This window comes from Neoarius graeffei, chromosome 3 (assembly GCF_027579695.1).
Source record: "Neoarius graeffei isolate fNeoGra1 chromosome 3, fNeoGra1.pri, whole genome shotgun sequence".
In the NCBI taxonomy this organism is placed as follows: domain Eukaryota; kingdom Metazoa; phylum Chordata; class Actinopteri; order Siluriformes; family Ariidae; genus Neoarius; species Neoarius graeffei.
Genome location: NC_083571.1, coordinates 106050935 through 106067784, shown reverse-complemented (window position 1 = coordinate 106067784; position 16850 = coordinate 106050935). Strand labels below are relative to the sequence as shown.

The 16850-nt window shown below is 41.4% G+C and overlaps 1 protein-coding gene across 3 annotated transcripts in view; it reads right to left on the bottom strand.

The window, feature by feature from the left end:
* The window catches only part of kidins220b (kinase D-interacting substrate 220b), an 82091-nt gene that overhangs the window by 38270 nt on the left and 26971 nt on the right, over positions 1-16850 (bottom strand). For all 3 annotated transcript variants that reach the window (XM_060917853.1, XM_060917855.1, XM_060917854.1), the window contains exons 9-17: positions 12977-13075; positions 12783-12881; positions 12600-12698; positions 12329-12506; positions 11919-12083; positions 8104-8283; positions 6583-6748; positions 5157-5308; positions 4759-5048 (exon numbers count right to left, since the gene is read on the bottom strand). In XM_060917853.1, the coding sequence (XP_060773836.1) occupies positions 4759-5048; positions 5157-5308; positions 6583-6748; positions 8104-8283; positions 11919-12083; positions 12329-12506; positions 12600-12698; positions 12783-12881; positions 12977-13075 (1428 nt within the window). The remainder of the gene's footprint in view (positions 1-4758; positions 5049-5156; positions 5309-6582; positions 6749-8103; positions 8284-11918; positions 12084-12328; positions 12507-12599; positions 12699-12782; positions 12882-12976; positions 13076-16850) is intronic.

Sequence of the window (16850 nt, the reverse complement as noted above, 5' to 3'; positions counted from 1 at the left end):
CTGGGATGAGAACCAGCACCTCCAAGTCCGAGGCCATGGTTCTCGACCGGAAAAGGGTGGCTTGCCCTCTCCAGGTTGGTGGAGAAGTCCTGCCTCAAGTGGAGGAGTTTAAGTATCTCAGGATCTTGTTCACGAGTGAGGGAAGGATAGAGCGTGAGGTCGACAGGCGGATCGGTGCAACCTCCGCAGTCGCTTTACCGGTCCGTTGTGGTGAAGAAGGAGCTGAGCCAAAAGGCGAAGCTCTCAATTTACCGGTCGATCTACGTTCCGACTCTCACCTATGGTCATGAGCTTTGGATAATGACCGAAAGAACAAGATCGCGGATAGAAGCGGCCGAAATGAGTTTCCTTCGCAGGGTGGCTGGGCGCTCCCTTAGAGATGGGGTGAGAAGCACAGTCACTCGGGAGGAGCTTGGAGTAGAGCCGCTGCTCCTCCACATCGAGAGGAATCAGCTGAGGTGGCTCGGGCATCTCTTTCAGATGCCTCCTGGACGCCTCCCTGGGGAGGTGTTCCAGGCATGTCCCCCCGGGAGGAGGCCCCGGGGAAGACCCAGGACACACTGGAGGGACTATGTCACTCAGCTGGCCTGGGAACGCCACGGTGTTCTTCCCGAGGAGCTGGCCGAGGTGTCTGGGGAAAGGGAAGTTTGGGCTTCCATGCTCAGACTGCTGCCTCCGCGACCCGGCCCCGGATAAGCAGAAGACGACGAGACGAGACAAGATAAAATAACTCCATCATGAAGAATTAAAGCCCCTCCTTCACAGATGAGTGAAAATGTTGAATAAATTTCCTCTTTTTGATTGCTTGGGATAAAAATGGCAAGTTATGATGACAATTGATTTCACAAATATGATGACAATTCACTTAAATATGAATAATATGATACATTTTGGGTATTTGATATGGCGAAATAGGACACAATGGAAAAATCAACACCACACTGGAAACTATTCTTTTAAGTTCGTTTCTTAAGACACGTATTTTTAAGTATGTTACCTCGCTTGTTGACAACAAGCGAGGTAACATACTTAAAAATACGTGTCTTAAGAAACGAACTTAAAAGAATAGTTATAATTATCAGACATAATGAATTTTCACTACATACCACACTGGAAAGATGAGAATAACGGCAGTGGTAAAAGAACAGCGACTGTACCGGCTGAAGGTCACGCGGGTCTCTGCTGCGGCGCAAAAGCAACGGGACATCACTACCGCACCGGACGGAGCGCGAGGTGGGGGCGGGGCAAAATGACCAACCGTAAGTTCTATCAAAAGTTCGATCTAAATTGACCATGGTTGCAAAATATTGGCCAAAAATACGCAAACACTACGAAATATGAAAGTAAGATGAAAAAGAAACATTCTATTGCCTTATACTGCAAAACTAAAACAAAATAAAACTGTCAAACGTCACCTTTTCAGTGATAACGTCCGAACAGATCACCCGCGTAACAGAAAGACCACAAATGGAAGCACGATCAACTGTTTGAGTGGAAAATTCCATTCTACACATGCAAATTGTTAATGCGTGTCCTTCCCCGCACACAAATAACATGCTACGGTAAAAAATAGACCACAACTCATTTTATAGCTCAGAAGTTCATACAAAGACCAGCTACCATCGTAACTAGGGCTGTAACGATATGCGCATCGAAATCGAAATCGCGATACGCAGAGCCACGATCCGTATCGCGATACAAGAAGGCAGAATCGCGGTACACCCTTTCAAACTTCTCCTCAGCCCAAAAACAGAGGCGCTTCCAAACTTCAATTTATGAATACTTTACTTTTTATTTAAATTACATTTTAAACTTACTTAAATTACTTTTATTTTTTTATATCTATTAGTAAGTCGTTTTTTCGCCGACCTGCGACAATCTTCTGCGAGTCACGCAACGTCCACACTCGCCACTGGCAGAGCATTCATTTCATTTAAGCGGTCGCCATTCTGGTTGCGACGCGGGGAGCGAATCTGTAAACAAGCAGCTCATTGGCTGGCTAGGTGTGCCACAAGCCAATCACAATCACTTGACCGGAAAGGCATGCAGTGTTGCCAGATTGGGCAGGTTTAGGTGCTTTTTGGCTGGTTTTGAACATATTTTGGGGTGGAAAACGTTAGCAATATCTGGCAACACTGAAGGCATGTCTGCTTGGGCGGAAGCCTTCTGCGGCAGTTACATTTTGACACGCGAGCAATGTTTCACCATAAAAATTCCGTAATTTCCATCTGTTTTCCGCGATCACAGAAAATCATTGGCCCTATGAGAGTGAGACAGTGAGAGAGCCCCCCCCCCCCCAAAAAAAAAACTTAACGGATTTACACAATTTGGAAAAATGACTTTTTCAGAACCGAAAAAAACAGAGCTTCCGGCTCAACAGTATTATTTCGAGAAATAAAACAATCTTTGGATATACATTTGTTCATTTTTGCATACATATTACTCATTCTCTGCAGTGGTCTGAATTATTTGTTATTAAATAGTTAATGTAAGTAAGTAAATGTTAATAAGTCAAATTTACTACTTTAAAAAAACATTTTAAAAAAAATCGTGGGCGTATCGAATCGTGGGTCAAAAATCGCGCTACGAATCGAATCGTGAGTTGGGTGTATCGTTACAGCCCTAATCGTAACATATTCTGTAAGAAACATATTCTATACCTAACTTTCAGCTTTCGGCCACACCAATTTGATTACCGTATTTTCTGGACTATAAGCCGCTACTTTTTTCCTAGGTTTTGAACCATGCGGCTTATACAAAGGTGCGGCTATTCTGTGGATTTTTCTTCCACCGCTAGGGGCGCTCTAACCGGAAGTAGAATCAAAAATAAGATAGACGAAAAATCAATGCAAAGAAGAATTAGCAGATCTTTAGCAGATAGAACACGCACGACAAATTACTAACTGGTAATTATTTTCAAATCCAGCGAAGATGATTAAAGTGACTTGTGGTTTCAAACACAGGAGAAATGAAGGTAAATAAATACCGGTTATTTTCTCTTGGTTCTGTTCCGTTTTAATCAGCAAAGTTGCTGCCGTGTTAAAAGGCACTGTTCGGAAAGAATCTATTCAGGTACATACATGTACATTTACAGTACAAAATCGTTCTGTACATGCAGTAAATATCTAATTTTTCACCATAGATATCTGCGGCTTATAGCCCGGTGCGGCTTGTATATCTTTTTTTTTATTTTTATTTTTTAAATAGAGCGGATGCGGCTTATATACAGGTGCGCTCTATAGTCCAGAAAATACGGTAGTTGGTTCTCAGAATCGCCGCTTGAAGAAAATGCAAAATCAAACTCCCACCAACAGAAAAACATCGTGGCTGATGGTTCAAAATACTGAAGACTGCAGGTTGAGGTCACGTGACGTCGAAAACCAATCAAATCGCCCCTTTCACTTTCGATAAAGACTTGTGGAAGAAACGTGGCTGTGGAGGGGAATCCTGCAAAGCCTGTGTTTGTGATTGCTAGGATATTCAGCGAACAGAAGCGTAAAATCTTTGACAGGTGTGTCGAAATTCAAGAGGGGGAAAACTTTGCACAGTTGTACTCAAGATGCCGTGAGCTTGTTACCCTGCGATGCGCCAACTTGGACAACAACTCTGTGGAGGTGGGTTTGATTTATATATTTAATTGATTGATGTGAGGGGCAAACAAAAAAATCATTCCAAGTATTTAGCCAGCAGAAGTAGCCTACTCCTGGTCAAATCTTTTTTTTCTGTGCATTGTAGATATTCAATTGACTGTAATTCGATCGTTTATTGAGCCTATCTGTTTACTGGTTTGCCTAATAAAAGACGTGCAGAGAGATGGCATTCTGACTTGTCAGGCACAGTTGTTTGAGTTCCCCTTGGGGGCTTGTTTACACAAATAAAAGGAAAAAATACAGACTGTTGTTTCAGACTTGTATTTTCAATTATCCTTAATGCATATGGGTGGAAATAAGATAAGCTATTAAAAGACCCATATGAAATGTGTAACAATAATGTATTGTCTTTGTTTGTTTCTCCATTATGAAAGCCCTCTATTTCCACCGCTAATTTTACCATCAGAGCATTTTTTAAATTTTATTTTTATTTCGCTCGCTCGCTTCATATTTTTCCTGAAAAAATCCGAGAACCAACTAATTAAATTGGTGTGGCCTTCGTTTTAAAAAACAAAAATCGCAGATTTATAACTAAATTTTTATATGGCGTAGTGATTTTAAGTCACTACTTTTGGTGAGGTAGTGACCTCGACCCTGAGGCTTTCCGTTTAGATCAAAACACACGATCGTATTGGTTTTGGGTCTGCGGAAAATGGAGTTACAAGGGTGATCAAATATTTTGCGTGATGTTTTATTACGGTTATGATTATTCTGTGAGCGCACCAATCCTTAGGTGGATAAAGTTACAACTTAAAATACAATTAGTGATAACTGTAGACTTTTCAGTGGACTACAACCTTTTTAAGGGAATGCGATGTAGTCGACCATTTATCATGTCCCAGATCAAGCCGCAATTTTTCCACAAATTTGCAGAATTTTTGGCAAATTCTGAATAGAGTGTTCACATCAAAGATTTAGTTTTATCTGTATTATTTCTTTCATCATTTTATTTCCAATTAAAACCAACATCACCATTCAAAACCGTATAGTTTATTGACTGAGTATATTTAGTGGGGTACCCCCACAGTACCCAGTTTCTGAGACAGACCCATATACACACATACATATACATACATACGCACACATATATATGGCTGTGTGGACCCACCTTCATGAAGCCTTCACTCTTCAGTTTTTGCATCTTGTTAGCAGCGCTGTGCAGCCTCTTCCTCTGGGAGTTCAGTACGGAATCAGTCACCTGCCACCACGTCCTGCAGTTCAACAGAAGCGCCAGGCCCACCACACTCGCCATAGCAACCAGCACCGCATTCACGGTCTGGTTCCGGCTGTCTACCTTGAAGACAGCCAGCAAGGCCATGCCCGTGATCAGGCAACCCAGGATGAAAAGGAAAATCATAAAGGATGGGATGCAGCAGGTCTTCTTCCATTTCTTTTTGCCTGGGGTTTATCACAAAAGTCCATATGAATGTCTGGTGAAACTAAAAAAATTTATTTAAAAAAAGGCAGCATTTTCACGTTGCTGACGGGCAACAGGATGGCCTTTACCTTGAGCATCCTCCGTCTTAAAGACGCGGAAGAGTCTGGAGGCCATGAAACCAAACTCTCTCTCACAGGCATCAGAAAGTGTGGCGATCATTTCTGCCATGGAGGTCTCGCCACCAACACTGGACAGCCTGTTATAATCTGTAAACAGGAACCTGGAAACAAATATTTAGTCAGATACTGAAGACATTTTCAAAACAGCAAAAAGAGATCATGCTTTATGCTAGTAAACAGGATGGTTCATGCACTGCTGCAATGTTAGAGATGGTGTTTGGCTGAATTTCTGAAATGTTATTGCAAGAATGCAAATTTAATACACGAATCAAGTTTATTTTCCATTTATCAACTTTTCATTCTATTTTAAATTTTGTTAAAATTGTGATAAGTACTTATTATAAAAAACAAAGCAAAACATACAATTACCAGTTCATACAAGTTTATAATAATAATAATAATAATAATAATAATAATAATAAACAGCAGTAGTAGTATAAATATGCACGTGATTATAGAAAATCGTGCGTGCTGATAAGTCGAGGAAATTCAGACTATTTCTCGATAATCATCTCAAGCGACTCAGCAAAATGGCGGCCAATCGCTTTGTCACCGTGACTGAGGAAGAATCATAAATTATGAAAGAAAATGCTGTTCCTAAAAGCACTAAAGATGTTACGAAGTTTGGTCTAAAACTAATCAAAGGTAAGGTGGAATTGTGATTTATTTTATCAATTTCAAAACAAAAGTGAGTCGGTGTAAATAAGTGACAAGTCTGCATGCACCTTTAGTACGTTTGCATGCCACTTCTAAAGTTTGAATAAATTATTTTTTTAATACAATTTTAAAAAAATAATAATAATCCCGTGTGTATTTATACTAAAACAATTATCCACCTCAGGCTCAGTGAATATCGGTGAATAATAAGCTTGAATTCATCTCGGTTATTATTCACCCATATTCAATGAGCCTGAGGCGGATAATTGTGAATTATTGTTATTATTATTATTAGCATTCAAAATGAGGGACGGGCGGCACGGTGGTGTAGTGGTTAGCGCTGTCGCCTCACAGCAAGAAGGTCCGGGTTCGAGCCCCGTGGCCGGCAAGGGCCTTTCTGTGTGGAGTTTGCATGTTCTCCCCGTGTCCGTGTGGGTTTCCTCCGGGTGCTCCGGTTTCCCCCACAGTCCAAAGACATGCAGGTTAGGTTAACCGGTGACTCTAAATTGACCGTAGGTGTGAATGTGAGTGTGAATGGTTGTCTGTGTCTATGTGTCAGCCCTGTGATAACCTGGCGACTTGTCCAGGGTGTACCCCGCCTTTCGCCCGTAGTCAGCTGGGATAGGCTCCAGCTTGCCTGCGACCCTGCAGAACAGGATAAAGTGGCTACAGATAATGAGATGAGATGAGAAAATGAGGGACGTGGAAGTTTCATTACCTGACAGGCAGTGCCCGTGTGGTCTGCTCAGGCAGCTCTGGAGGGTTAACAAACATGAGTTTCAGCAGTAGCTCCAAGTAGCCAATGTGCCGAGCAAGACGAGTGCTGAGAACCCAAGCCCAGTTCCAACTTTCGCCCTCACGCCTACTCCCAAAGTACACAACCACTGCAGAGGAGGTAGAAAGTAAGTAAAGGAATGCATTAAAACTAGCTCTCCTTATAAACTGTAAAAAGAAAGAAAACAAAGAGAGACTTAAAGGGGAACTGAAGGTAATTTATCATCAGAATTATATTTCATCTCATTTTATTAAATACAGGAATGCATTTTTGATCGCTATTTTGTCGCTGCTATAGCAAGTTACGAGTGTTTGAAATATGCTCTGTAATACATCAGTCCATATGTCAAAGCAGTGGCTGTAAACGAGATTCATTGAGACCTGTGCGAGACATCGTAGGACGGAAGTAAAACGCACAGCAGAAATCAAAGTGACCGTCATCTGCCAACGTTGTCAAAAGATGCGCGCGCCCTTTTTCGAACGCTGATGTAATCAAGCCGGAAGATTTCCGTGTCCGAAATCGCTCCCTACTCACTATATAGAGAGGACGCTATTTTATAGTGCTGTCCGAAACCTTAGTGAGGATTATTTACACCCTATATAGTGCACTCAAAGTATCCCACAATGCATCGTGAAAAGTAGTGTACAACCGATGGTCACTAACCAAAGCAATATATCCCATCATGCATTGCGATCACGCTGAAAGAAATCAAATTAAAAGCCTCAAATTTGATTTAATAAAAGGCAGCGGCAAAGAAGAAAGTATTCAACTTTGATTTAAAAAAACTGAAAGACGCAGGTACTTTGTATTGAATACATGTAGGAAATGCGCTCAGTATAATATGGATTTATCACAAAAATACATTCATGTATTTATTATTTTGAAAACCCACCAGCCGCCTGATCTGGCACGTTTTAATTGTGCGTAATGATGTAATGATGTAAATACTAGCACGACGGACTAGTACCCAAAAGCGTTTTTTTCATTTAACCAAATGGTTCGAAGTCATATGGAATAATCTCCATCACTGATGAAGCTGGCAAATCTCGAAATTAATCTAAATTGGAACGATCTGGCCGCTGCGTAAACAGTTTTCAAAATGGCGGCGCTGACACTTCACATTTGAAGTCTCGCACAAGTCTCGTGAAGATCGCGCGGATAACCGACGCCTGCCGTGGACCAAACGAACTACATTCAACATGGCTAAAAACCGAAAAGGCTGATAAGTATAATATTTAACTGCAATTAGTTGCCAATACAAGTCACGATATAAGGTTACTAAAACCAAAAAGGTAACTGAATAAACACGTTAATTAAGAAATAAAGCAGGTTTAAAAATGACTTCAGTTCTCCTTTAAGACAGACACTGCCTACACTGCCCTCTTGTGTTATAAATATGCCATTCCTTCTGAACAGCAACAAACAATAACAAAACGTTTAACATGTTATTTATTTATTTTTTACCAAAGAACAAGTAGAGCAGAGCCAGCAGGCTGAGGGACACAGCAATGGCCAGTTTGGGGTCTACAGTGAAGCCAAGGAGTAGAGCCACAGAGCCACACAGCAAGACTGAGAGAAACACCACTAGCCAAGAGAACTGGAACAGCGGCTCAATCTGTTGCCCTGCAAACGTTTTCATCTCATCTGTCAAAGGGAGAAATTCCAAAGCATTACCGATAACAATCATGTGTCAACTTTCAATTTGGGTTTGATGAAGAAACATGAACACAAAACAGTGGGGCCAGGTACAACAAGATCCACTGTGAGCTACTGCTCACTTACATATCCCCCCCCCGCTCTCGCTTATATCAGAATGCATGCAATCGAAGGAATAGGACACTTATTATGAATGTTGACTTCAACAAATAGAGGTGGCACGGTGGTGTAGTGGTTAGCGCTGTCGCCTCACAGCAAGAAGGTCCGGGTTCGAGCCCTGTGGCCGACGACGGCCTTTCTGTGTGGAGTTTGCATGTTCTCCCCGTGGGTTTCCTCCGGGTGCTCCGGTTTCCCCCACAGTCCAAAGACATGCAGGTTAGGTTAACTGGTGACTCTAAATTGACCGTAGGTGTGAATGTGAGTGTGAATGGTTGTCTGTGTCTATGTGTCAGCCCTGTGATGACCTGGCGACTTGTCCAGGGTGTACCCCGCCTTTCGCCCGTAGTCAGCTGGGATAGGCTCCAGCTTGCCCGCGACCCTGTAGAACAGGATAAAGTGGCTAGAGAGATGATGAGAATGAGACTTCAACAAATAATTAACCCCGAAACGAGTAAGTAAAGAGCAGTGTTCACCCCAGGGATTTCAAATAGCATCCTGGTAAACCATCATTTTGTTTCCTGAAATAGCGTCAAAATCCACCCTATAGGTTTCGTAAATACATTGAGTTGGTAAACAGGAAGTTGAAGTGCGACAGACCTGAAAACGGCAAATACGGTATAGAACCCCAAGCTGAAGCTCGGTACCAAATATCAAGCAGGTGTGATTTGTAGTTGCTGAGAAAAGTGTAACGAAAATTTTGTAAATCCACCCTATACAGTGTCTTGCAAAAGTATTCATCCCCCTTGGTGTTTGTCCTGTTTTGTCGTATTACAAGCTGGAATTAAAATGGATTTTTTGGGAGGGTTAGCACCATTTGATTTACACAACATGCTTACCACTTTAAAGGTGAAAATTGTTTTATTATGACAAAAACAATAATGGAAAAAAAAAAAACAGAAATCTGGAGTGTGCATAGGTATTCACCCCCCCCCCAAATTTCATACTTTGTAGAGCCACCTTTTGCTGCAATTCCAGCTGCAAGTCTCTTGGGGTATGTCTCTATTAGCTTAGCACATCTAGCCACTGGGATTTTTGCCCATTCCTCAAGGCAAAACTGCTCCAACTCCTTCAAGTTAGACGGGTTGCATCGGTGTGCAGCAATCTTCAAGTTATTCCACAGATTCTCAATTGGATTGAGGTCTGGGCTTTGACTGGGCCATTCCAAGACATTTAAATGTTTCCCTTTAAACCACTCCAGTGTAGCTTTAGCAGCATGTTTAGGGTCATTGTCCTGCTGGAACGTGAACCTTCGTCCCAGTCTCAAACCTCTGGCTGACTCAAACAGGTTTTCCTCCAGAACTGCCCTGTATTTAGTGCCATCCATCTTTCCTTCAGTCCTGACCAGCTTTCCTGTCCCTGCAGATGAAAAATATCCCCACAGCATGATGCTGCCACCACCATGCTTCACTGTAGGAATGGTGTTCTCAGTGTGTTGGGTTTGCGCCATACATGGCATTTCCCATGATGGCCCAAAAGTTCAATTTTAGTCTCATTTGTTCAGAGAATCTTCTTCCATGTGTTTGGGGAGTCTGCCACATGCTGTTGGGCAAACTCCAAACATGTTTTCTTAAGGAATGGCTTTTTCCTGGCCACTCTTCCATAAAGCCCCACTCTGTGGAGTGTACGGCTTAAAGTGGTCCTATGGACAGATACTCCCATCTCTGCTGTGGATCTTTGCAGCTCCTTCAGTGTTGTCTTTGGTGTCTTTGTTGCATCTCTGATTAATGCCCTCCTTGCCCAATCAGTGAGTTTTGGTGGGCGGCCTTCTCTTGTCAGGTCTGTAGTGGTCCCATATTCTTTCCATTTTGCTATAATGGATTTAATGGTGCTCCATGGGATTATTTAAAATCTGGGATATTTTTTATAACCCAACCCTGATCTATACTTCTCCACAATCAAATGGTGCTAACTCTCCAAAAATCCATTTAAATTCCAGCTTGTAATGCGACAAAACAGGACAAACACCAAGAAGGATGAATACTTTTGCAAGACACTGTATGTTTCGTAAATACTTTCAGTCGGTAAACAGGAAGTCGATGCGCGACAGACCTGAAAACGATACACACGGTACAGAACCCGTGGCAGAGCCTTTTCTTACAAAGCCCCACAGTTATGGAACAGTCTTCCAAGTAGTGTTCGGGAATCAGACACAACCTCATCATTTAAGTCTAGGCTGAAAAGATATCTGTTTAGTCAAGCCTTTTGTTAATAGTGTTTGAGGTAAAGGAGTAGATCTGGAGGATCCTCAGACAGAGTGTTTTGGTAAACTGGGATGTATGGACGCTGTCAGTCCCCACTCGCTTGCTCACTCGAGTTTGTTGACGGTGTAGCGTCTGGCTGCTTTATGTCCCGGGGCTCCCTCATGCCTGTGTTACCTTCTGGCTCTCCCCTTTTAGTTATGCTGTCATAGTTAGTTGCCGGAGTCCCTGCTTGTACTCAGCGCAAAATGTATACTGTTCCTACTTATTCAGGTGACATTGGGCATACCTAACAACCTGTGTTTTCTCTCTCTTCTCTCCCCCCCACTCTGTCTGTCTCTCCGAGTTACATGTCAATCCTGGGATCGAGATGCTGGCCTCTTCTGCTCCTCGGACCTGCCTGATCCATCCTGGTGCCCTGTGTCTGGTTAGAGTCTCATCGCATCGTTCCTGTGGAGGACGGCCCCATATGGACAATTGAAAGTCACACTTGGAAGACACTCTGGACTCTTACAGTAATGCTTTTATGGCTGAGGACTACAGTTGACTTGCTAACTTTAGGACTGCAGTTGTCATGAACAGTTTTACACTCAAGTTTCCATTAATGAAGAGTTTATAACATCAACGAAACTGACTTCATGTTAAAACTGTTCATGTTACAGTCATGCTGCCTGTTGTTGTCCAGGTGAGGATGGGTTCCTTTTTGGGTCTGGTTCCTCTCAAGGTTTCTTCCTCATGTCGTCTGAGGGAGTTTTTCCTCGTCACCGTCGCCACAGGCTTGCTCATTGAGGATAGATTAGGGATAAAATTGGCTCATGTCTTGGGTCATTCAGATTCTGTAAAGCTGCTTTGGGACAATGTTTATTGTTAAAAGCGCGATACAAATAAACTTGACTTGACTAGACTAGAACCCCAAGCTGAAGCTTGGTACTAAACATCAAGCAGTTGTGATTTGTAGTTGCTGAGAAAAATGTTACGAAAGTTTTGTAAATCCACCCTATATGTTTCGTAAATACATTCGGTTGGTAAACAGGAAGTTGATGTGCGAAAGACCTGAAAATGGTATACATGGTCTAGAACCCCAAGCTGAAGTTTGGTACTAAGTGGCTATGATTTGTGGTTGCTGAGAAAAAGGGTGTTTTGGATGTACGGAAATACGGACGGACAGACGTAAAAATAGTTACAAAAGTCATTTTTATTCACTCAGTTCAGTGTGTAATCTTGCACTGTAATTGTGTACTACCTGTTGCCCACCCGAGCACTCACCCTCTAGTTTCTTGAGCAGGAAGGACTTGCCGCTGCCCCACTGAGCATACAGGCCTACGCAGATAGGGGGCTGCATAGTGGGTTCACTTAGTATATCAGCCAGAGCACTGCTGTACAGGTCATAGCCCAGCATGTCACCGTCTGACTCAGTGGGGGACAGGTGCCCTGAGAACAACACACACACTTAGAACATCACGCCAAATACAAAATCACAATAGCATACGATAATATCATCAAATTGAATGAAAGCAAATCATCAGGTCTCAAGAACTCTAATGAATTGTATTATTTTTAGCAGTCTTCTTCAAACCTAATTGGAAATAGAAAAAAAAAACCTTGTCTCTGTGTTTGAATTAAAGCAAAAATAGCTTGAAGTAGGACAACACGATATACAAATGAGTAGGACTCACGGGCTCCAAAGATTTGCGTGAGAATGCTTTTCTGGTGGCTGCAGTCAATGTTGTATGGTGTCTCGCCTGCCTTATTGGGCTTGTAGAGCAGGCGGCCATCTTTAGGGTTGCGCAGAAGTAGCTCGGCCAGCCTGCGGCTCCTCCCACGGATGGCAATGTGAAGAGGCGTGTCCCCTTTCTAGAAGAGGAAAGAACATTCAGAACAATTGACATGCAAAAAAATGCGCCCTGATTTGTGTTATATACATGACAATGTATGGCCCACTCTTACTTTATCCACTGCAGATACTTTTGCCCCTTTGTCCAGGAGTAACTCCACAATTTCAATGTTTCTCATCTTGGTAGCTTTGATCAAGGGAGTCTCAGAATCCTGAAACGCAGTATGACATTAGTATTTTTTTTTAACAACAGTGCATGCAAATTAAAGACACAACTGTTCTTTATACCACTCTACCTTGGTGGTGGTCTCGGTGTCAGGGTTACACTGAAGAATGTCTCTGACCATGATGGCATTGCCCTTCTCTACAGCCCAGTACAAAGCTGTCTTATTGTCCTGGTGCACACAAAGTTATAATGCAGGCTCTATGATATATCGCATGTGTTTTATAATACAGGTATGATGCTGATCAGTATAATAAAGGGTGTTACCTGTCCTCTGATGTCGATGTCAGCATACTTATGCAACAGGGCTCTTACAATTTCTACATGGCCACCTCGAACAGCTCCTATCAGCACCGTGTCACCACTCTAAATGTTTAACACAAAGACAAGCACATACAGACAAGGTCGCATTACGATTAGTCCTTTTGGTTTAAAAGAAAAATTCAGCCAAAACTTAGCGAAAGAGTGAAAATATTTTCAACACGAGAAGATAAACTTCATATCTTCGCGCCACCATGTAATATTCTTTATATTATACACTACCGTTCAAAAGTTTGGGGTCACCCAGACAATTTTGTGTTTTCCATGAAAAGTCACACTTTTATTTCCCACCATAAGTTGTAAAATGAATAGAAAATATAGTCGACATTTTTCTGGCCATTTTGAGCATTTAATCGACCCCACAAATGTGATGCTCCAGAAACTCAATCTGCTCAAAGGAAGGTCAGTTTTATAGCTTCTCTAAAGAGCTCAACTGTTTTCAGCTGTGCTAACATGATTGTACAAGGGTTTTCTAATCATCCATTAGCCTTCTGAGGCAATGAGCAAACACATTGTACCATTAGAACACTGGAGTGATAGTTGCTGGAAATGGGCCTCTATACACCTATGGAGATATTGCACCAAAAACCAGACATTTGCAGCTAGAATAGTCATTTACCACATTAGCAATGTATAGAGTGGATTTCTGATTAGTTTAAAGTGATCTTCATTGAAAAGAACAGTGCTTTTCTTTCAAAAATAAGGACATTTCAAAGTGACCCCAAACTTTTGAACGGTAGTGTATGGACACATCCACGAAAAGAAAAAACACAAGACGACAGAGTCATCTATATCCCCCACCCTATATACCAAGTTTCAATATATTATTTGTCACATTTTTCAAGTTCTGCTGCAGGAAACCAACCCTACCTCTTTACACTGACCTCAGCAGTGACCCATGGCATAAACCCACCGGACCTTTGGTCCAAGTGAACTAAAAATTTAAATTTCTCACATTTCTTAGTATCAAAAGGCACATATACATTACTTAATCAACACATACACCAACTTTCAAGACCGTACCACTCATAGTTTTCAAGTTCTGCTCCGGAAACAAAACCTACCCCTAAGACTAACCTGAGAGACTGAGTCTGAAACTGTTTCATGAAACATGAAAAATTACAATTTCTCAATTTTCTTAGTATGAAAAGGCACATCTACATCACCTTGTTAACATGTATACCAAGTCTCAAATCCATATCATGAATAGTTTTGGATATATGCTCCGGAAACGAACACTGCTCTTAGAAACTAAGTCAAAATTTTTTTAATGTAAAAATTTGAAAAATACTTTTTTCAAAAATCCAAAATGGCAAAAGGCACCAGTTCACATCTTGCTTGATATGTATACAAAGTTTCATGAAGATATCTTCAGTAGTTTTAAAGATATGGCCCGGAAACAAAAACATGACCGGACGGAACCCGTTTCTATATCTGGGGGATAAAAAAAATATATATAAATACGCAAGTTAATCAAAAGAATTTTAATTTTGAACTTGTTCGCCATTTTGACAACGCGTGTCTAGTCAGCGGGAAAACATCAGGCGTGACGTCATTGAAGTGAAATATCGGAAATTATTATACACACGGGCCACTTTTTTCCATGGAATAAAAACATGTATTCTATTCCCTTCTAGTGGGTTTATTGATGGCATGCAATATTATCATATTGCTTATCCTCCATGTATTACGCCACTCTACCCAATGGAGAATGAGCATGCAATATTGTTATAATATTGCACGTTGTCAAGATAACATGACGTCACACGCGAAGATCCAATGACAAAATTTATCTGCTGCACGTGCACACAATCATTTCTTTGTCGGGCGGTAAAGAGAGAAGACGAGGCTACTCCAGTGCTCGGTTTAAGCACTAAATAAATAAACTGAAACTAAAGATGCGCTGAACATGTGAAAGGCTACCAAAACTTCATTATACATTCTTCACGCATATTTACAAGAGAAAGACATATCAACGGACATAAAAAAAAAAACTGGAAAAGAGGCACGTCGAAGATGCAAAACTTCCACAATAGTGATTGACTGTGACAGTTTGTTCACGAACATGGCCGTGAGGTTTGCTTCATTAAAAGCAGAAGATTTAAAGAGAAAGACGTGCTGAACACCCGAAAGGCTACCAAAACTTCACTGGATACTCTTCATGCATATTTACAAGAGAAAAACTGGAAAAGAGACACATCAAAAGATGTAAAACTTCTACATTAGTGAGTGATTGACAATTTGTACACAAACATGGCCGCGAGGTTTGCTTCATTAAAAGCCGAAGATTTAAAGAGAAAGACGCGCTGAACACCCGAAAGGCTACCAAAACGTCACTGGATATCCTTCATGCATATTTGCAAGAGAAAAACATACCAACGAACATTGAAAAACTGGAAGAGAGAGCAATAGTGGAAATATTGTCAAAGTTCTACTTAGAGGTGAGGAAAAGCGACAGAGACTTTTACAAGAGGACTTCACTCAGCAAAGCCCTTTTGTTTTGAACAGCTGCAGTGTAGTAACAGTGAACTCCGACCAAAAGTAACTTTGAACTTGAACCGTCAACCTGGATATAGTTTGTATACAAGTCGGGTTGTTGTTCAGGCTTTTTGGACTTGTACCATTTTTGTTAGAACTTTGACTTTGTACAGTACACTGGATTGACGGAACATTGAATTACATTCGATCAGAATCAGCATTCAATATTGGCAAGTTACCCAGCTGTTAACTTTTTGTAAAATCTGTAATTGTTCCATCGAATATACAGGTATAATAATAATAATAATAATAATAATAATAATATTATTATTATTATTATTATTGACTGGCTTTTTTCATGGTATATCAGATATATTCCATTCAGCTACTCGTCTTTGACTCGTTCAATATCATGCTAGCTGAATGGAATATATCTGATATACCACTCAAACCCAGACAATATTATTTAAACATGTCACTCAGACCCGCGATGTATTTCGCAGGAAAAACGCGGGTTTTTCAACATGAGAAGATAAACTTCATATCTTCAAGCCAACATGTGATTTTCAGCTCATCTGGCCACAAAGCTGATGAGCTATTGCCATGGTGTGGTGTCCGTCCATCCTCCACGATTCAGTTAAATCGTATCTCCTCTGTCAGTTCTCCACGGATTTCCATTCTGATTGTTTTGTTTGAAAGAACTCATCACTCCACACAACATTTTTTGTTTTGTCAAATTTTTTGCGAACGAGTTAGTAATTAGGCCAAATTAATGAATTTTCCAGGCCTCTCACTACAATGTTATCCCCTCTCTCATTTGATTCCAGTTCTGATCAATGTTAGGGTAGATTTTCCCTCGGGGAACAAAACTTGGTTGGTTGTTGATTTTCCTATTGTAAAGAATTTGTTTACAACGTTGTTTATTTTCAGTTAAATCGCATTTCCTCCCTCAGTTCTCAATGGATTTCAGCTGCAATTGTTTTATTTGAAAGAACTAGACCTTCTGCACAAAACTTGGTCAAATTTTTTTGCTAACAAATTAGTAATGAGGTCAACCTAACAAATTTTCCTCTGACTAGAATTGTATCTCCTCTCATTTATCATGAGAATTCAGTTCTGATCGATATTTTGGGTAGATCTTCCATCGGGGGCGGCACGGTGGTGTAGTGATTAGCGCTGTCGCCTCACAGCAAGAAGGTCCTGGGTTCGAGCCCCGGGGCCGGCAAGGGCCTTTCTGTGCGGAGTTTGCATGTTCTCCCCGTGTCCGCGTGGGTTTCCTCCGGGTGCTCCGGTTTCCCCCACAGTCCAAAGACATGCAGGTTAGGTTAACTGGTGACTCTAA